This window comes from Urtica dioica, chromosome 5 (genome assembly GCF_054948205.1).
Source record: "Urtica dioica subsp. dioica isolate 48M chromosome 5, U.dioica_male_clone48M_v1_H2, whole genome shotgun sequence".
NCBI lineage: Eukaryota > Viridiplantae > Streptophyta > Magnoliopsida > Rosales > Urticaceae > Urtica > Urtica dioica.
In genome coordinates this window covers 43098648-43122666 of record NC_142760.1, presented here as the reverse complement: position 1 = coordinate 43122666, position 24019 = coordinate 43098648, and the positions used below count along the sequence as shown (strand labels likewise).

The window sequence follows — 24019 nt, the reverse complement described above, 5'->3', positions numbered from 1 at the left end:
GTTATTGCTGTGCCTTGGATAATGTACCGTGCAATTTTCCAAAAAAAAAAAAATGTAGATATAAACAAAAACCTAACGTCCTAGTTCTCATTCAAAACGAAAAAAAGAAATGCATGCTTTTATCAAACGACAACATTACTGTAAAAGTAAAACATAAAAGCAATATTAAGAAATCTTTAAGCTAAACATATAAAGAAATCTTTGTTTTTTTAAACATACTTGAGTTATATACACAAAGCTAAAACAATGCATCTACCAAATCAGCAACTGGAAACAAAGGAAAACAAAGCAAGAAAGTTGATGAATGAAATCATTTCCATAAGCATTTCAGTAATTTACAAAGCCGTGTATTTACAGACTCAGCATATGTGTATATCTCTACATATCTACAGGCTAGAGCTATTCAATGGTTAGACCTATTTACAACCAACAAAACACTTCAAAACATATGTGCAACAATGAAAATGGTGGTTTACAACATTATACTTGGAAGAAAAAAGAAAAAAATATACAAAAAAAAAAAAAAAAAACCAGAGGCACAACAACAAGAACATCCCGTGCTAAAATCCTATTACATCCAACATTTTCAAGTATCAAAAAAGTTTCTGAAACAATCTAAGAACACGAATCATCATCATCATCATCATCCACAGCATTGACACATTAGTTTTGATCAACAGAGCTAATTCAACTAGAAAAACATAAAAAGTGAGTCATTGAACTTATAAAGAGCCAAAGAGTCTGCTTTGAAAAAACGAGGCTGCAACGATAATTCTGTCTCTCTTCTTCCATGAAAAAGTTGAAAAGAAAGGTCCTTCTCTCATCTGAAATGGCAACTCAATGTAAACTTGGTTCTTGAGAATAACAGATTGCCCTACACCTTCCAAAAAACAAAATAATATATCGATTAAAAGATGGCAAATGATGTCTAAAAGATGAGGCTTTTTTTTTGGGGAGCTCTTGGACAGTAAAGAAAGATTTTTTTTTTTTTTTTTTCCAGCTATCAAGTTCAGTTAAAAGAACAAGGTTTTTTTTTAGGCAAAAAGGCATACTCTTTGAGTCCGAATCCAATGGCATAAAGGTTTCACTTCGAATTAAGATTTTAAGAAAGTGAAAGAAATTATATAAAAAAAAAGATTAAATCTTTCCACTCCGGGAAGTTGATCCCTACAAGTCTAGATCTAACAAAACAAATATGACTGATTTCAAACCAAAAGAACACTTAAAAACCATAGCGCATAGAATTATCTTTTACTAAACTAAAAACCATAGCAAAGATTCGAGTTTCATCGAGTTTACCTTATCACCACAAGAGCCAATCCCATCTCCAAAAAGCCAAAACCCGAGACTCGCCAATGCACGAACAAAAGGACCCACCACACCAAAAAAAAAAAAAACAAGAGAGCCGAGCCCTTCCTTCTCCTTCTCCTTCTTTCTCTCTCCCTCTAGTAAAAGTAAAACAATTGCGCCGAAGCATACCCAAAAAAAAAAAAGAAAAAAAAACATCAAACCGAGTTTTTTTTTTTTTTTTTTTTTCACTCGGAAGCAAGGCGACGCCTCTTCCCGTAATCGGCGTCCCTCGACCTCGAACTCGATCGGTGGTGGTGATGATCGTCGTCCCTTTTGCTCCTCGACGAGCGTTGTTGCTGTCCCCGGTCCCACTCCTCGTCATTCTCCGCTTCTCGGTCCTTGTACCTATGATGCTCCGCGTACCTGTCCCTCTCGTCCCCTCCTCTCCCGTGGTGCCTCTCCCGCTCCCCTCTCTCCCGTTCCCTCTCTCGGTCCCGATCCCGAGACCGTTCCCGTTCCCGTTCCCGGTCCCGTTCTCGCTCCCGGTCCCGGTCCCGGTCACCGCCGCGGTCCCCGCGGTGCTGTCTCCTCTCGGGCCAGTCCTCGGATTCCTTCTCCCTCGGGGGTCCGTCCCGGTCCTCCCTGTACCTCCTGTCGGACGATCCGGACCAGTCCCTCTCTTTCTCCTTCGACCAACCCTCGCCTCCGTACTGATGATCCGACGCCGCTTCCTCGCCGTAGCTCGACTCCGCCGCCGCTCTGTGATCCTCTCCTCCTCCGCCTCCTCCGCCGCCGCCTCCTCCGCCTCCCGGGCCCCACGACCCCATCGAGGGGTCGGGCCACATACCCATGCCGGGCCCGCCGTCTCCCCCGCCTCCGCCAGCTGGCATCATCCCCATCCCGTTCATCGGCATCCCTCTCCCGAAGAAAGCCGGGTTGACGTGCGGAGCCACCCCGGGGAGGCCGACACCCCCGACGGGGGGAAACGACGAGAGGATGCCGGAAAACGGCGGGGCCGGGCCGCCCGGGAAGCCGCCGTATGCCCCCATCCTCCCCATCGGACCGCCGCCGCCGCCGCCGCCGAAAGACGGGTCGAACCCTTGACCCATCATCGCCTGGGGATGCATCATCGGAGGGTTCGCTCCGTACCCGCCTCCGCCGCCGTTCCCCATGATGCCCCGCCCGCCCATGGCTCCGCCGCCGCCGCGGTGGCTCCGCATCGGACCGCCCACCGGGCCCCGGTTCGCCACGTTCCCTCTCCCCCAATTTCCCCTCCCGAAACCGCCCCGATTGCTGTTGTTATTGCTCTCGGAGTAGTTCCCTCCGGTCACGATGTTGGGCTTCGCGGGCGGGTCGTTGGGGTTCGGGCCGCCCCGCCGGAGCTGGGCGGGCCCGCCGGGCGCGGCGGGCGGGGCGGCCTGCTGGGTCCGGTTCACCTGAGCCTCGCCCATCCTCTTGACGCTGTAGGCCGTGGCGACGGCCACGACGCAGGGACGGCCGTTGAAGACGTGGCCGTTCATGCCGTCTTTGCAAGCCGACGCGGCGGCCGGGTCGTAAAACTCCACCTGGCAGTAACCCTTGGATTTACCGCTCGCCTTCTCGTCGAAGAATTTCACCTCTTTCACCTGCCCGTACTTGCAGAGCTCGGTCTCGAGCTCCGAGTCCGTGGTCCACCAGTGCAAGTCTCCCACGAAGAGGATCGTCCCGGCCCCGCTCGCGCCGCCGCCTCCGTTCATGCTCGCGTTCCCGCCGTGGCCTCCGACGACGACATGTGGCGGGAATTGCTGCTGAGGTGGCGGCGGAGGCATCGGAGAGGAATGCTGATTCGCGACGGGCCCGGCGTTGCTCGGGATGTTATTCACGCTCTGATCCTCGAAATCGTTGGCTTTGCTCGCCGTTGGGCCGGGCCCCAATTCAACTCTGATCCCGCCTACTTTGGCGGGTTCGTTCCCTCGAAACCCTAGATTCTGACCGAACGTTTCTCCGGCGACGGTCTCCGGAGGGGCTTTTTGAGGCTCCGGCGCCGGAGGAGGAGGAGGAGTGGGAAGCGGAGTCTCGACCTTGGCGTCTTCTGTGGCGTCTCCGGCGACCTCGGACTTGCCTCTCATGGATTGGAGAAAGCCTTCTCCGACATTGACGTCGTTGTACAAATCCTCGTAGTCCTCGTCCTCGTCCTCGCCGAGGAAAGCGTCGTCCGCCACGGCGGAGATCGCCTCGTTGCGGTGGAACTGATCCAGCTGATCGTTCCCCTCGCCGTCGTCCATAACCCTAAGAAAAGGAGAAACCTTTTCTTTCCCTTTCCTTTTCTTCTCTGTTCAAATCGAGCTCTAGCGAAAGAAAAGAAGGGAAAAAAAAAACATTTTTCGCTTACATGTTGCAGAAATCAAAACAAGCGATTCCGATTCGGCGGACAATAATCGAAACATGAACGAACAAACAAACAAACAAGAAAAAGCGATACAGAGATAGAGGATAAATGAAAATTTGAGAAGAAGATCTTACCAGTAAGAGAGTGAGAGACAGTTTCGAGCTCGAGAGAGCGCTTGAGAGCTAAACGAGAGAACCAAATGGAAACCCTAATTTCTCAGAGAAAGATGTGAAATTTCTGGGTTCTAATTTTTATTTTTTTAAATTATGATATTTGGTTATGCTACGCCGTGTGCGTTTAGCGCATTCTGGTACTTTCCGCACGTGACGACGACGATGAGGGATTAATGATGATATTATAAATTTATAACACGTTGTAGTTAATTGAAATATTTGTTCTTTCAATTTTTTAACCTGATTATGGAAAATTCGTGTTTAATCGAAATTTGAGATTTTTTTTTTGTTTTTTTTTTTAAATATAAATATTTTTTCAGTTTTATATAAATGACATATATCTTTCCTAAAAAATGTTATATTACAAATATCATCATTTTCGTTTATTTTTTACAACTCTCTACTCTTTAAAAAAAAAATATTTTTTACAAAAAAATAATTTGTAACCTTAATAGAATAAATATTTATTTTTTATTTTATTAAAAGAAATCAAAATCTCTATTTATAAAAAAATCCTTAATTTTTTATAAATAAATTTTTTAATTTAATTTTTTTTGTATATACAATAAAAAATAAAAAAAATTATTTTAGGCATATTTTGCATTCAGGATTTTTACATATTTTTATAATCTGATTTTGAAATTTTACATCGATTTTTCATGTTTTTGGCACAATCGTAATGGGAACACAGTTTTAGATCTTGAATGAAATACTCCATCACGTTGATTATCAAAATGACTAAATTGTATGTATAATAATAAATAATTATTTTTTCGTCTCTTTTATTATGCGTTTCTAAGTTTCTTATGAAGTAAAATTCTTTGTCCCTTTAACGAAAAAACATCGACTTATTTGATACTAACATCACGGGGGCTCTTATCTATTTGGCCAAACTTCGCGAAATATGTTCAAATTCGCACAGTCAGCTATAAAGGTGTGAACTGCAATACGATTGTTAACAATAAACGACAACTAGCTTTAAACGACATATGACTAAACGACAACTAGCTTTAAACGACATATGACTGAACGACAGCTAACGAATACTATGCTCATCATATAACTCAAAAAAGAATAAGAAAAAAAAAAAGTTACGAAACGTTATAATAAGAATTTAATGATTTAATTACATAAGCTATGTTATTTACAAGCTTATTAAAAGCTAATGTATTGTAAATAAAACTATTTTGTTATAATTATTAATATATGAAGAAACTATTTTTGAGGAATAATACACTATTATCTTTAGGGTATGGCCAAAGTTATATACTTGCGTGGTTGGTTGAAAATAAAAAACTTAAACTACCCTTTTGCCTATGAGATTGTGCGTGAAAAAAAACAATTATTCTCGTAATCTTTCAGTTAAATTATTCTAAATGACATTGATATAATATATAATATACACACACGCGCACTGACATAGATGACACAAATATATATAGATATGCAGACTATCTTACTCATCAATGATGAAAAAAAAATTAGTCATTAATAATGAAAGCAATAAAGTTGTGGTAACTAGTTTAGTTTAGTGATAATTCATGTCTATAGAAATTCTGAGTTTGACTATCATAAGCTATAGAAATTCATGTCTTCTTATAATGTATTTTAAATTATGTAATTTTGACCGAGTCAATAGTGTCCACTTAGCTCCAATAAATCAGTATTTTAAAAAAAAAAAATGAAAACAATAAAGTTCAAGACAGCTATAAACTTACCACCCTATTTAGGTACGATCTTAAATTAGTAATGACCAAAAATACAACATGGGAACTAACTTTGTATGGTACTGGTGGTCCAAAAAGGCTCTAAATTACTCTGAAATTGATTTTTTTTTTCAAAAATTAAAATGGTTAACTTAACCGGAACTTCCCATTTATATTTATAAAAAAAAAAAAAAAAAAAAAAAACAATCGACTGGCAAATGGCAGTCATATTGTGCCAAGCAACGACTACAAAACCGGCAATCACTGGTCAAAATTCAGCCTCGCTCTCTTAACGGTCACATTTGTGTGTCTTCTCTTCCTTCACACACACGGCTTTCGAAAAAGTTGCAACCTTTCGTATGTCTTCTTGTTTTGTTTTGGCATATTACTGTCTTCACAACTTTCCATTTAACATATATTTAAAAAAAAAAACATTTCACTCTCTCTATATATATATTCAAACCTCTTTTTCTTCATTCATCTTTTGTTCTCTGTTTTATCAATTTCCACTTTCTCAAACTCAAACTCGTCGTGTAATTTTTTACTTCTTTTTCTTTGTTGTTGTCAAAATGCAAAAGTTCGTTGATTTCCTTTGCGTTTGGGTTCCATTAATAATTCTTCTGAGTTTCGTTCCGCTACAACAAGCCTACGATGCACCGTCTCCGTCTCCCAATCACAATCACAATCCCAATCCCAAACCCTACACTCCTCCGTCGAGAAACTCCGCGCCGGCGATTTCTCCGAGCCGTTCTCCGGCGAGCCATTCGCCGTCCCCTTCCAACACTCCGATTTCTCCGATCAACTCTCCAACGCCTCACCACGCTCCGTCGTACTCTCCGGCGACTTCCCCGACTGCCGTCCCTCCCTCTTCCGTCACTTCTCCGGATTCGGCTCCGGTGAGTTCTCCGGAAGCGGAGGTTCCTTCGCCGATCGCTGATTCTCCGGCGGCCGAAGGACCTGAAATCGCCGCCACTCCAGAGGAGGGAATTCCGTCCAGTTCGGCGACTCCTGCGGAATCTCCGGTGATGTTTCCGTCGACTGGAAGTCCGGCGATGTCTTCGCCGGCGGTTTCGGCGCCGGAGACGGCGGGTCCGGTGGATGAGGATAACAAGTCGGGTTCGAATTTGAGGTCTGAAGTTGGTGTCGTTTTTAGTGGGGTTTTCGTCGTTTTGACCTGTTTGGTAATTTAAAGCTTATAATATATAGACAGTTAAGTAGGCTCTCTTTTATTTTGGTTTTTTTTTATCTCGAAATTTTATCTTGGTTATTTTGTTATAATGAGTCGGGGATTTATTTATTTAGTATTATTCCGTATTCTTCTTCTGTTTGTTCTATTTTATTTTATTATAAAAATCCTAGGATTTTTTCATGCATACGTTCTCACCCATGAAAGACACCCAGAGAATAGAAAGAATATATATATGTGTGTATATATATATGTATTTCCTTGTCAAACTATGATCCTAATTCAATGTTTTATCTTTTCTTCTTCTTCTTTTTGTTTTATCTTTTCTTTTTATCCTAGTATTTTTTTTTTTTTTTCCAGTTTACATCTTATTTACGATGCAACGTTTTAGCAAATGACAACATATGATAAAAACGACATCGTATAATAATAATCAAAACGACAGTAATATAATATCAAACGACAAAACAAAGTAACAGTAAAAACGACAATTAGATAATCTAAGGACAGTAGTATCGAACTGAAACGACATCGTACATATAAACGACATCGTATAATAATCAAAACGACAGTAATATAATATCAAACGACAAAACGAAATAACAGTAAAAACGACAATTAGATAATCAGGATAATAGCATCGAACTAAAACGACATAGTATAATAAAGAGCAAAACGACAGTAATACGTCAAACGACAAGAAATATAACAGAAATCGACATCGTTTAATAAAATGCAAAACGACAGTGTAAACATCTAACGACAAAATAACATAAAAACGACAATAAAATATAACATAAAACGACATAGCATCTTTTTAAAGAAAAAAACGACAAGTTTCAAACCGGAAAAAACGACATCGTATTATAAAACGACATCGTATAATAAAAAGTAAAAACGACAGTAATGAAATATCAAACGACATGAAAATAACGGAAAACGACATCATTTAATGCGAACGATATCACATAATATAACGACACCGTATCGTAAAAAAGCAAAAAATAGAATCAGAGAAAACGACATCAGATAGTAAAAACGACATCGCATAATATAATCAAAACGGCAGCAAAAAAGAAAACGACACCGTATATTAAAAACGACATTGCAGAATAAAATCATAACAACATTAATAAAACGTCAAACGACAATTAGAAAATCCAGGACAAATGAAATTCAAAAAATGAATTTTGACTCTTGAGAATATTCTGTTAGATATTTCCCTCCCCACGTTCTACAAGTACTAGGATAATAAATTTTCATGAATTTCTTATTCATTTAAAGAAAAGAAAAAAAGAAGATATAATTCAATTTCAGCAGAGTCTCACTTCACTCACTTCACTTCTCAAGCTCTCATCAATGGCGACCATAACGAGAACCACACTCCTCCAATCAACCTTCCTCCTCTCCCCAATCCGCCATCAAACCCACTCCAAAACCCTAATCTCTCTCCCCAAACGAAAACCCCCAATCACAACCATCAAATCCCAATCCAACGGCGACGATTCCCCCGCCGACGCCGGCGACCGAATAATCTCCGCCCTCTGCTACTTTTACCCTCTCTTCGACGGAGTCCAGTACGGAAAATACGTCCTCACTCAGTTCCCGCCGATCCAGACCGCCCTATCTCCGCTAATCCCCGCCATCAGAGTGTTCAAGAGCTTCCCTCTCAACGGCTTCCTCGTCTTCCTCGCTCTCTACTTCGCGGTGGTTCGAAACCCTAGCTTCAGCAAGTACGTCAGGTTCAACACGATGCAGGCGATCGTGCTCGACGTCTTGCTCATATTTCCCGATCTGGTCGAGCGGAGCTTCGATCCTCGCGGCGGTCTAGGGCTTGACCTCGTGATGAGCTTGGACAGCACTGTGTTCCTTTTTCTGTTGGTTTGTACGATCTACGGATCTTCTTCTTGCTTCCTTGGCAAGCTTCCGAGGCTTCCGATCGTCGCCGAAGCCGCTGAGAGGCAAGTTCTCTGAGCTTTTTTTTTTTTTTAATTGTTTATGAACTGTAAAATTACAACATTGATTGATGTTAGCACAGAGACTAGTTCTTTGATTTGGTGTAATAATAATAATAATAAGGATACATGAAGAAGAAGATAAGGTTTTGTGTGTGTGTGTGTGTGTGTTTTTAGTTAAATATGTGACTGGGAATCATGATAAGATAGGAACTTTAATTTAGTTTAGGGTTAAATTACAACATTGATTGATGTTAGTACAGAGACTAGTTCTTTGATTTGGTGTAATAATAATAATAAGGGTACATGAAGAAGAAGATAAGGTTTTTGTGTGTGTGTGTTTTTAGTTGAATATGTGACTGGGAATCATGATAAGATAGGAACTTTAATTTAGTTTAGTTTTTTTTTTTTAATCATTAGTATATTGATATTCAGGCAAGTTTGATTAGGTTGATTTGTTTTTCTGTTACATTGTGATTAAAAAAGAATTAAGAGAGGAACTTAAAAAAATTAGGTTTTTGTTTAGTACGTTGTGATTTTTTATGATTAAATTTCTAAATAAAATTACGAAGAAGGGGAAGAAAAGAAGAAGGTTATTTTTTGTTTTAATTATTAGTTGTGTGACTGGAAATCTCGTATCGTAAAAAGTTAGGAAGTTTGGTTTAGTTTGATTACAATGATAATTTGGATTTATTATGAGGAACAATTGGAAAGAGAGTAAGAGTAATGCATACTACTTATGATTTGATTTATGATTATGACACATTTTGAAGAAGAACAAGAAGAAGGAAAAAGGGTATTTTTGTGTTGTTAATATTGATTGTGTGACTGGAAATTTTGTTTCTTTTCAATTAAGGATGAAAAGATGGGAACTTTAGTATAAGTTAGTGCATTTAGGCAAGTTTGATTAGAATTAAATACGCTATGGACCATGGACGGAACGGATTTAATCTGTCTTTACAATCCGGAATCCGAAATGGAATGGATATATTTGCTCTGCCTGATTCGAAAGTTGTTTTTTTATTTTATTTTAATCTTAGTTGTCAGATCATTTGATTGTTGATATCCAACGACCTTAAAAAAGCTATTGAATTTTTTTTTTTTTAAGTAATTGTCGTTTTTTTAGTTTGAAAATAATAATAATTTTAAGGGAAACCGGACGGAAAAAATCCGCAATTCTCTATTCGGTCCGTTGGAGCGTGATTGATCATAATGATAGCCTGTTTGTGCTTTTGTTTGGTACGTTGTGAAAGACAAGACGAGTTCTTTGAGCTTTGTGTTATTTATGGACTTTTTGTTTTGGATATGTATTTATTATTAAGAAAGAGAGAGGGAAAAAAAAAACAATTGGAAAGAGAGCAACAATAATCTAGTATTACGAGAAAAGAACGGTTCTTTTGTGTTTTATTTATTTATTATTAAACACGACTGAAAATCTTTTGGGTTATGATTACCTAAAAATTAGAAACATGGATTTGCTCTACCTATTGAATGATTAGGAATGATGTGAAGTGCAATGCAATGCACTAAGCAATGTTGTTCTTGTATTGGAGCGAAATGAGAAATTTTGCTTTCTAAACTTTGATGGTTCTCTTGTTATCCTTTTTTTTTTTTTTTTTTTAAAAAGGCAAACGAAATGTTCATTATTTAACCCTTTTTTTTTCTCTCTCCTTTCATTTAGCTTAAAGTTAACAAATTATCTCCCCGATATTTAATTACATACATGTTTGGCTCCGTCAATGTACCTTATTATTGGCGGAGCTAGACTTTTAGTCGAAAAGGGCACGAAATAAAACAATTATTCAGAGAAGGAAAAAAAAAAAAAAAAAAAAAAAAACCGGTGCCAATGTCTGCTTCGTGTTTTACATTCGATGTTCGTTGAGAAATTCGAAACGTGGTTATCATTTTCATCTCCCATGGGATGGCTCAAGATCATATCGAAGTCAACCTCTGAAAAGTCAAAGCTTTATCGAGGATATTACACCCGAGTATTCGTGTTCTCTCTCTACTTCAAATCCACCATCAACACCCCTTCATAGTATATTAAGTATGGTAAATTTTGTTCATTTATATATTTTATGAGTGGTGTCTAAAAATTTGATGTGTTTTGGGAGTTTATCTTGATCTTTTAATTTTTAATTTGTATGAAGTTGCCGAATTTCGTCAACTTTTGGATCGAAAATTGTCAACCTTTTTTATTTGACAATATTTTTAAAATAAGTTAATTTTATTGATAGCTTCCAGTCCAAAACTGACTTGGTTTCCCAATTTAGACTATACTGCCTTTATAAAAATTTGAGCAAACCGTGATAAATAATAATCCAAAAATTTGAAGGATCATTAGAATGAACAACCCTTTTTCTAAGAGATCACCAACATGTTAAGAACGTATTGAAGAACCAAAAACCACACGTTTCGTTTCCTAACCTTGTTTGTCACTCTAGTCTTATGGAGAACAAATTATAATATTTTTATGCTTTGATTCGTAAAGTTCACTGGTTCGTGTATGTACAACTTTTAGAGTACTCAAATTGATTATCAACAACTAGCCGTTGGATTATATATGGAACAAATGATAAAAAAGAGTTGGATAACACATGAGGAGTGATAGCTGTCAGCTGTAGTGTCTTGTATTGCAAGAAACTCGAACACCAAAACTCAAATAAATGAAAATAAAAGGCAAAACAGTTTATCCTGATTTGAAAAATTACAAATGTCACTACCGAGTTCTCATTTGTTTCTCAAGGATTTTCTTTTACCATCTCACAAGTGTTTCTCTCAATTATTTCTATCCATTTTTTTTAACTCTTACCTAATCATCCAATGCCTGTAAATAGACGTTTACAGATGACTTGAAACTCAAGTAAGTCAAATTATGCAATTCTTCAAATTTCTCCTTAGCTTTAATTCTGACCATTCGATCTTCTGGGTCACGTCTCTCATATATTCAACATATATTTGAGCCTCATATACGCTTAGTCGATCAGTTTGGTTTGTTTTGATATTGAGCCGGTGATTCTTGAGACAAATTAGTGATTGTATATCTTTATAATCTTCTAGAAGTATTTTGATTAAAATGGAACATTTAGTCGTTGAAGTAAAGATGAACAAATGATAAAAATGGAGGGTAACAATATGTACAAGAAAACCTCAATTGAGTCTAACATTGAACAATACAAATATCTCATTATTTGTTTACTTCGTAAAAAATATATATATGTATATATATATATATATATATATATATATATATATATATATATATATATATATATTGCAAAAAGTGAACAAGAGCAAGCCAGCTCTAATTGAGGGGGGGCTTTAACCCCCCCTCAATTTTATTTTTTTTTGCATTTTTTACCCACTTTTCATTTTTTTTTTTTTACAATTTTTTACCCTTAAAATTTACAAATTAGCCCCCCCTGAATTTTTTTTACAAATTAGCCCCCCTAAATGGAAATCCTGACTTCGTCAAGAGTATAAAGACAAGTTTGCCAACTACATTAATCAACATAAACAAACATGAACGTCTATTACTTCAATCAACTAATTATAAACAAAAACCAATTGATTATTACGCTAAGATTAGATTGCCTTGGAATAATCATGTACATTAATTTATATACCATAACGCCGCATCTAATACTTTGTGATTGTTAGGTACAGAATCCAAATATGTCTTAAAGTTTGCTATATCAATTAAAGCAAGTTAGATTTCAAATCATTAAATAAGATATATTAATTGTAAGGGTTTAGGTTTCAATAAATACGAGCACGACCACAACCATGTAGCTAACAAGACTTATTAAAGAGGGTTTTAGGTTTCAACTTGTATAAGATATCCGTGTTAATGATTATACGAAAGTACACACTGTTATAATTTTATATAAATTTAAATAAGATGTATTGTCTTTAGTTGGCCTTACTACCAAAAAAAAAAAAATCAAATGAGAAAAACTAGATGGTCTTCTCAATTCAAGGTTTAAAATGTTGCTAGCGAATTATTTTACTGATAATTTTATTTTATGGAGTTATCGACATCTGATAAGAATGTCGAATTTTTTTTTACAACATTTGAAATTTCATCAATTTTTCTTATCTAAAATAAATCAGTGATTTTTTCGATTTTTTTTTACAGCGTTTAGCAATGCGCATTTACTTGTCGGTAGTCATAAAAAAAAATCAATAAATCACTTATTAATCGTCGATTTTAAGTTTTAACACAAACACACAGACACACATATATATATCAGCGTATTACTTTCTTAATCCAAGTTAATAGCTTGTTTAAAAAAAGTTTATTTTTAACAAATCAATCAACACTATTTAGTTTGTGCATCTTATTTTCCAACCTGGATTTAACTCTCAAGAAAAAGAAAGAGAAAAAGAAAAAGAAAAATGAACGTGGTACTTTTATGCCTACAATTTTCTAAGTTATTTAATGGAAGCTTTTGCTAATACTTTCTTACATGCAAATATATAGACTAACAAGAACGAGAAAACAAAAATCTCAGCCCTTGAATGCATTGTCGGTGGGAGATCTAACGCTGAGATATCACTCAATCTCCAGCGTCCACGTGGCAGCCTCGTGTACCAGGCTGGCAATATTTGTTCTATCTGGCAAAAGTGTGGGCCATAAGGTACTCTGCAGAGTCCAAATAAGGATCATCAATATTTCCATGTACGAGAATGCCCTCCAACTTTAGCGAAAACTACAAAACTACCCTCACATGTTTTACATAGAGCCCTAGATTCTCTTGTCTACCGACACGCTGAGCTGGCATATTGTGATCTTCCATCCAACGGTTCTCAAGTAACCATCTCATTTGATACAAGGAAGATCTTGACCTTGACTATGTGGTGAAAATAATTGACGGTCAATGATTGGTCATGATCATGAAATTCTGTGTATCTACGTGCATAGTGGTCTGACGTTGTAGGTCCCATAGAAGCTTCTAATTTTATTTATTTATTTATTTTGAGAAGCGATATAATCGGTCAAGATTACATGGCAAACGTATATGATATTAGTGACCAAAATTATATGATTTAAGATAAATATTAAAGAGACATACATTTCTGCAGCTCATGAGGCTTGAATTCAAGACCTCTGAGTCGAGATATGTGTGGAATTACCACTAGACTAAACTAGGTACTACGAAAGCTTCTAAATATTAGTTCAACTTAATGTTCACACTAAATTTTGTTTGTTATTAAAAATTTTCCTTCAAAATTTACATTGGAGAATCTTCTATGCAGATGCAAATTTTTCATACAAAATATGTCTTTGCATTAGTGAACAGTATTTTACAACTTCATCTTATCTCTATTTTACATCTACTTAAAAAATATTTTGAGTATATTCTTTTCCACTTAAATTTTTTTAAAATTATAATTTTAAACTTCTTATACTTTTATATTTTACAAATTTACTTAAAATAATAATTTTTTTCATATCACCTATATATATGTCATTTTTAAATGCACAAAATGAATATAATAATTTACTTCTCTATTACATAAAACATGCTATGTAGTAGTGTACCTTAATTGTAGTAGTTTTAAACTTTTTTTAATGTATAAGTTGTATTTGAATTGATGTATTTTATAATATATATTTAAATATTTATATTCAATTAATAATTTAAGCAATCATATTAAAATATATACACCATAGACAAAATTGTAACTACAAATAAAAATTAGGGTGAATTTTAAAATTATTAAAAACTTTGATATTAAATAAAACATATGCATATATGAATATTGGTATGTTTGGATCACCCCTGTTGTATAGAAATACAAATATAAAGAATATATCAAAATTTATATCTGAGTTGAAGCAAATATAAATATAAACATATGCATCATAGTTGGAGTTGGTTGGACATGGTCTTAAAATGTCCAATTACAATGTAACTGATATGTAAATGTAATAATGAAATATACAAAAATTTTAAAAAAAATCATAATACAACCTTAAAGTTAGACCCTTTAGCCCCAGCCGACATGTTTTGCTATTTTTTATTTAAATGTTTTGCTGTTAATTTGGTTGTTTTTTTTTATTATGTTCGCTACTTTCAAAATGGTCTATGTGGCATAGCTTAGAGTTAGAGGAAATAAATAGAGGACATGCATAAATATTCTTTAATTAATATATAATATAAAATATTAGCATATGTGAAACATATAGGACAATTTATTTATTTTTCTATATGAGAATTTCTATTAGCACCATGTGTAGTGAGTGTCACAATAGTAATTTTTTTTTTTTTTGGTACGCATTACTATGTTACCATACGCATTTTTTTTTTTCTTTTTTGCTTGAAATATATATACTATACGTCTATACGCCTTGATTTCTGATAAAATGTTTAAAAGCGAACGATGCTTCTAATGGTGGTGAAAGTGAAACCACGTGATATGTTTCTTAATGCAAATACTTTATTCTAATATTTTAATTTCTATCTTTAGTTAAAGTCTCTGTGTCTAAATACTATTCCATTTCATTTTTCCTTTTCCGTAACTGCAAGTAACTGTTTTCTTTTTTTCCTTAAAAAGCGTTGATGATATGATGGTTGATGAGCATTGTTTTCCTCATTTAGGGTCAATAGTGGAAATTATTCGGTCTTCTCATTTTTAATTTTTTTTAATGCTCTATATATTATTTTTAAGTCGATAATGTATCATAAATATTGGTGCAATTTTTATATTACTATACTATCATTTTCAAGTCTTCGTTTTCGTCTTCAGCTAAAATAACCGAATTCACTTAAACTCGCTGACAATGACAAAGAAAATATAATACTCGCAAAGATTGAAGCAGCATTTAAGTTTATATAATGAAAGTGTAAAGTATTATCCCAATAATAAGTTTGTCGAGATATTTAATTAGCTGGTAAAATATTTTGAGAATAATTTAAAAAACATGAGATATCTAGAAAATATCATATTCTTGTTGGAATAAATTAAGAGAAGATTTTGATAATAAAGAATACATGTTATTTTGTGGACGGGTGATTTTAGGTAAAAATTTGAATGAGGTCCACTCAACGAAATTTGTTAATTCATGCTTATTATTATTTCTTGTGAAAAAAGGTATAATATCAAACATTGAAGAACATTAATATGTAACTTTCCAAACTTCGTAGTCATAAAAGGTGGTTTAATTTGTGCTCTCATTCTTTACCTAAATAATATTTATTTTGCGAAAAATAAAAATGGAACCAATTTCAAAGATTTTCATATTATTTTATTATTTCTTTTATCAAGTTGTTTATTTTTTTTTTCCCGCAAAGTAAATATTATTTATGTAATATTTGTAACAATTCTCTAATTATGACAGAGAAAGAGCCGTTTTCAATTTTTTCAATAAGCATGATGACTATTTAGCAGGTTGAATAAAGCATTATAAGTTATAACTGATTCAGTCTACAGTAGTTTATCATATTCATACTAAATGTAATCTGATTTAATACATATGTATATATATACATATATTTATATATATATATATATATATATATATATATATATCGGTTTTGTGCTAAGATCATAATTCTCACGTTACGTTACGCAGATAAAATTGGATTTCGTACTATGTTCTCTTGGATTATTCGCTCTTATATTAATGGCTAACTTTTTACATTAGTATATAACCAAATCAACTTGCCTCTGGAAAACCTGCAAAAAGAAAAAATAATCACTTTGGCCACGACAAACCGATCACTTTAACTGCGTATCAAACTATCATCAATCATAATAAAATAATATGAATAAATAATTTGTATCTTTATCCAACCCATCTATACAAAACTGCGAGACAAATAAGGAAGCAAATACGGTCAATACTTTTTTTTTTACCTAGGTACTAACCACATTGATGATTAGTCAACAAAGTTAGTGAAATGAACCTACTTTTTTTAATCTTCTTTTTATTTGAATAATTTTCATCTTTTCAGTAGTGATTTATATTTCATTCAAAGACCCTTAATTATAACTTAATATTCCACCAAATAAACTTGGTAACCATGCATTGCAATACAACTACAATAGACCTTTCTTTCAGGCATATAGTAAACCCTTTTTTCTTAAAAAAAATGTTGACCAAACCAAACACATAATAGTAAAAACAAACTAGCTATACAACCTCTTGTCCTCTTTATTAGTATATTTAGCAAAATAGCCAACTCAAACCTTTAAAATTGCTAAATAGCCAAGGTTTTGTAAATACTAAGTAAATAGCCATTCCGATGACGTGGCCCAATAATAGGTTTTTTTATTTCCGAAATTGCCCATGAGCATTTGAATTTTGAATTACTAATTTGAATTTTCGGATGAAATTTATTCCCGAAATTTTTGGAATTGTATTTCCTGATATAAGTGTGAACATGATTTAGTCTATTAATGACCCCTTTATTTTAGGAACTAAATGGACCTGGCAGTTGTAATTTTTTTTGTTTCTTTTTATATATTATTTCTTATATTCTTCGTCCAGATTTATATTGCATTCTTGATTTCTGTAGGGATCAGTAAACTAATGTAAATAATGTTGGTTGAGTGTTCATTTACATTTGTGTCGATATGTTATTTACCCAGATTTACATAAGTCATGTTTCAGTTTAACCAATAACATCAAAAAATATAGGTCTTAGTAATGACAAAATTTACTCATATATATGTTACTTTGGATTAACGAAGAATCCAAAGTACCAAAAGAGTTAGCAAACATAAATCTCAAAATACACATCATTAGCATTGCTGGTTTCTTTATAACGCGTTTTGGTCTCTCGTTGATGGCAAGCTTCACTGCAACTAGTTCGCCGTTCTTCTTGAGATGTAAATATGTGTAATATTTACTCAGATTTACTGCAAAAAATGTCGACTACTATTATTTTCTTCTAACATCCAAACTCAACAGTAAATATGTGTAAATAAATATTTGATCCAAAAAACTTAGACTATCCAATATTTACTGCAAAATATGTCGACTACTATTATTTTCTTCTAACATCCAAACTCAGCAGTAAATATGTGTAAATAAATATTTGATCCAAAAAACTTAGACTATCCAATATTTACTGCAAAATATGTCGACTACTATTATTTTCTTCTAACATCCAAACTCAGCAGTAAATATGTGTAAATAAAGAAAAGGTCCAAATAACTTAGACTATCCAATATTTACTCAGATTTACTGCAAAATATGTCTGACTCCAATTTTTTCTTCTAACATCCAAACACCCAATTTTCTAAACGCATTCACAATGGTATATCGGGAAAACTAACACATTGATACATGATTTCATTTTACTGCGCATCAAGATATAGATATAACACATCAAGATTTATACATCAAACTCGTTCCAACAACATTTAAACATTCAAAAGGATTTACAATAAACATAATAATCACTGAATGACACATGATTTTGTATTACAACACATGCATACCTGGGCAGATCCAGATCTTGGCGGCGAGGTCCACTCGCGTGTGGGAAGGTGTACGGAAGGGTGGGATCGGATCGGAGACACGCAAGCCGCGTGTGGGATCACGTCCGCGGCCACGCGTTCCACGTCATCCGGACTCCGTCGATCCCCTCCGGATCGCCCATCTCCATCGCCATCGCCGACCGATCTGGGATTCGGAGAGACGAGAAGCTGAGCTCTGTGCGGTGATCGTCAGGAGTGATGATAGCGATAGAAAGGTCAATTCAATTCCGATTGGATTCGGGGTTGTGCTGTGTCGTGTGGGAGTTTTTTTTTTTTTGATATATATGTAATGGCTGAATCGGTGGGGAGATTGAATATTGGTGGAGAGATAATGGATAATTAATTGCAGTTATTATTCCTGGATTCTCGTTTACAGTTATTATACCTCTTTTATTTTTTTTTATTTTTTTTTTAAAGTCAACCGTGTGCTTATGGGCGGGAAAGCCTGGGCATTTTAGTAAATGCAGATGTGTCTTAAATGATATCTGGCTATTTACTTAGTATTTACAAAACCTTGGCTATTTAGCAATGTTAAAAGTTTGATTTGGCTATTTTGCTAAATAATTATTTTATTTCCTTTTAATAAGACTAGCCAAGACCTTGGTCTTCATTCTCTCCAACAAACACGCAACTATTTCTCCTACACATAATAAAATAAATAAAACCCATTTTTAAATATTTTATAAAAAATAATCCAGTGTTTATAGTGATTCTCTCTCTCACTCTCTCTCTCTCTCTCTAGCAATACCAATAAAAACAAAACAAAAAACAGAAGAAAAAAAATCCAAACATAAGGAGGTCCTATTACTAAATACACTACTAAATTATGGATGTTGACAGTATTTGTTTTAGTGATTTTATATTGTCATTAAGTATGGATTGATATAAAATATGTATGTTTGTAAAAGTCTATTAATTTCTAAAATTATTTATTAAATATTTTGCGAAAAATTATTTTTTAAATGCTTTACCTCACCGGGAACAATTTACTAATCAGTAACGATATCTTGTAAACTTCAACATTTATCACAGTATATCACGAAAAATAAAGAGTACGCTAATAAAACAGAAGCCGCGATACAATAACGATAAGCGGTAAGTTACTCTCTCTCTCTCTCTCTCTCTCTCTCTCTCTCTCTAACCATATACTAAAAAAAAAAAATTAAGTGACATATATCCTTACATTTTCATCCAATGGCTTTACATGTAATTCTCACAAAATCCAAACCCTTTCATTTTACACAGACAATGCTCTTCTCTCCCCTACAAACAAACATGGGGACCTATAAGTACTAAATATTCACACACTCACTGAGATAATAAGTAGTTAAGTACTTCCATTTTCAGCCAATGCCACTACTTGTAATTCTACCCAAAACCAAGCCCTTTCATTAAACCCTCTCTCCCCTCTCTCTCTCTACAAAGTACACAACTTCACTAAACACAAGTTACACAACCCTTCATTCCACTTCTTTCTTTCTCTCTCTCTAACTTCATCACAATGCATGTCCGATTCTCCGTCCTCGGCCGCCGCCACGTCACGGCGGCGATGAGCTTCTTGTTCTTGTTCATTTCGGCGTCCCTTTGTGGGGCCCACAACATAACTCACATCCTGGAGAAGCACCCGGAGTTCTCGACGTTCAACCACTTGCTGACGGTGACCCACCTGGCGCCGGAGATCAACCGGAGGACGACCATCACCGTCTGCGCCGTCGACAACGCCGCCATGGCCGCCGTGCTCCGTCTGAACACGGCGACGGCGAAGAACCTGCTCTCCGTCCACGTCCTCCTCGATTACTTCGGCGCCAAGAAGCTCCACCAGATCACCAACGGCACAGCCCTCGCCGCCACGCTCTTCCAGGTACCTCATGACGTGGCATTACCTTTTTTAGTTACGAGCTTATGTTTGTTACCGTACGCTTGTCTACACCGGATCAGATCATCGTCTTCTCTTTCTCTGCATAGAAAATGCATTACATTCATTCATATTTCATACAGAATAACAGATTTCGCCCAAATAAAAACAGAGCATTTTGAACAGGTGAGTGAGAGTACTCTCTCTCTCTCTCTCTCTCTCTTAATTGATTAAATTAACTGAGAATGTTAATTAAGACGTTTATACATTTCATGTTCATCTTCGTCCTCTCTCTCTCTCTCTGCATAGAAAATGCATTACATTCATACAAATATCCTAAATATTTCAACCAAGAAAACAAAAACAGAGCATTTTGAACAAGTGAGTGAGAATACTCTCTCTCTCTCTATCTCTTAATTAATTAAATTAACTCAGAATGTTAATTAAGACGCTAACACATTTCATGTTCATCTTCGTCCTCTCTCTCTCTCTCTGCATAGAAAATGCATTACATTCATACAAATATCCTAAATATTTCAACCAAGAAAACAAAAACAGAGCATTTTGAGCGACTGAGAGTGTGATGACGTGGCGTCACTTTAGTTACGAGCTCACGTTTCTTATCATACACATGCCTACACCCGAGCTTAACAGATCATCGTTAATTAAATCAACTCTTCGATGACGTGGCAGACATTACTTGATTAAACAAACTGAGAATAATTTAATTCCATTTCATTTCCAGGCCACCGGAGCCGCCCCGGGCTCCGCCGGATTCGTGAACATCACCGATCTCCGCGGCGGAAGAGTCTCCCTCTCCCCATCCGACGGCGACGGCGATCTCTCCTCCGCCACGTCATCGTCCCGCTTCGTCAAGTCCGTCGAGGAGATCCCGTACAACATCTCCGTGATCCACGTCAGCGCGCTGATCCCCTCGCCCTCCTCCGCCGCCGCCGCGCCGGTGCCGGAGCCGTCCGCCGCGAACATCACCGCCGAAATGTCGGCGCACGGATGCAAGGCCTTCGCCGACGCCGTCGCCGCCTCCGCCGAAGCCGCCGGGATCTTCAACGACAACGCCGCCGGAGGACTCACCGTGTTCTGCCCCGCCGACGAGGCCTTCAAATCGTTCCTCCCGAAATTCAGGAACCTCACGAAGTCAGGGAAAGCCTCTCTCCTCGAATTCCACGGCCTTCCGACCTACAATTCGAAGACGATGCTCAAATCCGGAAACGGCGTCGTTAGCACCTTGGCCACGGACGGAGCGGAGAAGTACGATCTGACCGTACAGAACGACGGAGATGACGTCACGCTCAAGACCAGGGCCGTCACGGCGAGGATCACCGACACCTTGCTGGATCGGGATCCGGTGGCGGTTTTCGCGATCGACGAGGTTCTGCTGCCGAGGGAGCTTTTCAAGGGCGTCGTGGAGGCTCCGGCGCCGGCGCCGGAGAAGGACGCGGCGGATTCGCCGGAGCCGGCGAAGAAGAAGAGGAAGAAGGCGGCGGATGAGGAGGAGGAAGGCGATGCTCCGGCGGACTCGCCGGCGGATGAGGATCCGGCGGACGCCACCGCCGACGGAAACGGCGGCGATGGGAGGGCTCGCGGGGAAATGAGTGTTGTTTATGTGTTCGTCGCTGCGTTCATAGGATTCTTTTCAATTATTGTGTAAGGGTTTTTGTTTTATTTATTTTGAAATTTTAATTTATTTAATTTGATTATGATTATGATTATGATTATGACCCTTCTTATATCGTCGGGGAATAAGAAGAGCTATTTCATTTGATACTTTTAAAGTTTTTTTTTTTTTTTTTTAGATTTGAAAGGGCTTAGAATTCAAATTGTGTGTCTGTTGTTTTTTTTTTTTTTTTTTGTTATGATGTAATTTTTTTATTATTTTATTTTTAGGTTTGTATTTTTGTGTGTGGAGCGGTGAAGGATGTTATAATATGTTGTAACTTGTAAAAGTTTCGTTAGTGTGTTCATTTAGTTACATCAATTTATTTACGTGTAAACATTACTTTTTTTTTATGGCGATAGTTAATCTATTTACTATAAATATAAAAAGTTTGTGACTTTGCATAATATTACAGCATTATTCTATTCATAAAATGAATTACGCACCTCTTGAACTGGATAAACTTTATAATATATGAAATGGTATTTAGTTACATCAATTTATTTACGTGTAAAAATTACTTATTTTTTTTATGGCTATAGTTAATCTATTTACTATAAATATAAAAAGTTGGTGACTTTGCATAATATTACTACAGCATTATTCTATTCATAAAATGAAATACGCACCTCTGGAACTGTATAAACTTTATAATATATGACATGGTATTTCTTATCACTTTTAAGTATCAATGTTTGTTTTCTTTATATTATTGTATAGCAAGCAAGGCTATTTTCCACCTCAATACACACCGACAAACCTTACTATGCCTTTTTTTTTTTTTTGGGGCTGAGAGAAATAAATAATGCTTTTATATCATCTGTTGCGTTGTTCCTTTAGAGCAAATAAAGCATGCAAAACTAGTTCACTTTCTATCACAAATTCATAATTAATTTAATTCTAGCGCAATGAGAGTGTTCTCTCAAAGCAAGCAAAGTGTATGAAAATGAAATTCATAGAACACGTGTTTGTACTTAGCTATGTCTGTGTGTCTGTCTCACGATGGTCGTATTTTTGGTGTGTCAACATAATCTCTATCACATCACATGCCTTTTTAATTTTTGGTCACATGAGAGCAAACAACCATAAAGCTAACAAACAGTCTCTGCAACTATTCATTAAATGATCCAAACCAACGTCTATAAAAAAAAATTGTCCACATTTGCCCTCAACTGTATTGGTAATTGTACAAATTATTTTTCATTATTTAACAACCAATACCATGGTAAGAAAAAAAAGACTTCTAAAAATGAACTAACAAGACAAAAAAAATCAAATCTATACTCATAAATTAAGAGCAAAAATCTTTAAAAAAAATATATGAAGTGTTAGCTAGGAAGGTAGGAGCTAACACGAAAGAAATTTTAAGTCTATGCTCATAGTCAATGACAAAAAGACTTAAGATATAATTTAAAAAAATATTAAGTGTTAGCTCAGAAGGTATTAGCCGATATGAAAGAAATTTCAGGTATATGCTCATAGTCAAGAGTAGAAATACTTAGATGAAATTTAAAAAAAAAAAAAAAATAGTAACTGTTAGCTTATAAGGTGTGAGCTAACACTTGATAAGTTTCAAGTCTATGCTCATTATCCAGATAAAAAAGATTTAGATAAAATTAAAAACAATAGTAAGCGGGGGTATGTTATTCTTTTTTAATGGTACTCTTTATGACCAAAGCAAAGAAAGGTATGAGAACACGAAAGAAATTTTAAGTATATACTCATAAGTCAAGAGCAAAAAGAATTGGAAGAAATTAAAAAAAAAAAAAAAAGTAAGTGTTAGCTTATAAGGTAAGAGCTAACACAAAATAAATTTCAAATATATGCTCGTAAGTCAAGAGAAAAGAACACTAGTACTGAGCAAAGAACACGAAATAAAAAATGTTTCAAATTGTCATGCGAAGAACATTAGGTACCGAGCTAAAAGGTGTCAAGCGCGTAGAAATTCCAGGCAGGATTGTCTCTAAATACAAACGAATATAGTAAAATAGAGAAAATAAATTGAGGTTGATGTGTTATATGTTAGACTTCTAGCGTGTGATTGTATTAAGATCCGTCCTTTCTTTGTTGCTTTTGTTCCTTTTTATAGAGGTGAGTTTGAAGATCATGGGGCTGCATGATGTGGTAGAATGAATTTGGCCCAGACCCATAAAATTAATTTGCGAAAGGAATCAAACTGATGGTCAGCTCGATGTCCTGAGAACAACCAACTAGCCGAGGTCAGCTAGGCCCCATATCTACGAGCTAACCTTTACGAAGGCCAACTCGTTAAACAAATCCTTCAACCACTTTTCCGAAGACCCGAACAACGCATGATGT

The 24019-nt window shown here is 36.0% G+C and overlaps 4 protein-coding genes across 5 annotated transcripts; 3 read left to right on the top strand and 1 right to left on the bottom strand.

Moving 5' to 3' along the window:
- Window positions 1-297: 297 nt before the first annotated feature.
- Window positions 298-3904, bottom strand: LOC149398780 (RNA-binding (RRM/RBD/RNP motifs) family protein). Of its 2 annotated transcripts, none has more exons than XM_089614955.1 (3): window positions 3793-3904; window positions 1300-3617; window positions 298-880 (listed from the first exon to the last, which is right to left on the bottom strand). In XM_089614955.1, the coding sequence occupies exon 2, from the start codon at window positions 3552-3554 to the stop codon at window positions 1536-1538; it is 2019 nt and encodes a 672-aa protein (XP_089471081.1). In that variant the 5' UTR covers window positions 3555-3617; window positions 3793-3904; the 3' UTR covers window positions 298-880; window positions 1300-1535. The 2 variants fall into 2 exon arrangements, with proteins under 2 accessions (XP_089471081.1, XP_089471082.1); XM_089614956.1 differs by having other exon boundaries at window positions 298-874.
- Window positions 3905-5982: 2078 nt separating this feature from the next.
- LOC149398779 (uncharacterized) lies at window positions 5983-6983 on the top strand. The gene has a single exon (XM_089615481.1). It carries the CDS (start codon window positions 6107-6109, stop codon window positions 6725-6727), a length of 621 nt encoding a protein of 206 aa, XP_089471607.1. The 5' UTR covers window positions 5983-6106; the 3' UTR covers window positions 6728-6983.
- A 1035-nt stretch (window positions 6984-8018) lies between these two features.
- TIC20-V (TIC 20-v-like protein) lies at window positions 8019-9741 on the top strand. Its single transcript, XM_089614957.1, has one exon. The coding sequence runs from the start codon at window positions 8083-8085 to the stop codon at window positions 8695-8697; it is 615 nt and encodes a 204-aa protein (XP_089471083.1). The 5' UTR covers window positions 8019-8082; the 3' UTR covers window positions 8698-9741.
- A 9885-nt stretch (window positions 9742-19626) lies between these two features.
- On the top strand, window positions 19627-22053 carry FLA1 (FASCICLIN-like arabinogalactan 1). Its single transcript, XM_089615242.1, has 2 exons — window positions 19627-20031; window positions 20771-22053. The coding sequence occupies exons 1-2, from the start codon at window positions 19672-19674 to the stop codon at window positions 21692-21694; spliced, it is 1284 nt and encodes a 427-aa protein (XP_089471368.1). The 5' UTR covers window positions 19627-19671; the 3' UTR covers window positions 21695-22053.
- Window positions 22054-24019: the final 1966 nt, after the last annotated feature.

What these genes read in the sequence shown, in the direction of transcription:
- LOC149398780 (XM_089614955.1), bottom strand. Translation starts at nt 3,554, where the DNA reads ATGGACGACGGCGAGGGGAACGATCAGCTGGATCAGTTCCACCGCAAC.
- FLA1 (XM_089615242.1), top strand. Translation starts at nt 19,672, where the DNA reads ATGCATGTCCGATTCTCCGTCCTCGGCCGCCGCCACGTCACGGCGGCG. An exon ending in TCGCCGCCACGCTCTTCCAG is followed by an intron (nt 20,032 to 20,770) that starts GTACCTCATGAC and finishes TTTCATTTCCAG; the next exon opens with GCCACCGGAGCCGCCCCGGG.
- TIC20-V (XM_089614957.1), top strand. Translation starts at nt 8,083, where the DNA reads ATGGCGACCATAACGAGAACCACACTCCTCCAATCAACCTTCCTCCTC.
- LOC149398779 (XM_089615481.1), top strand. Translation starts at nt 6,107, where the DNA reads ATGCAAAAGTTCGTTGATTTCCTTTGCGTTTGGGTTCCATTAATAATT.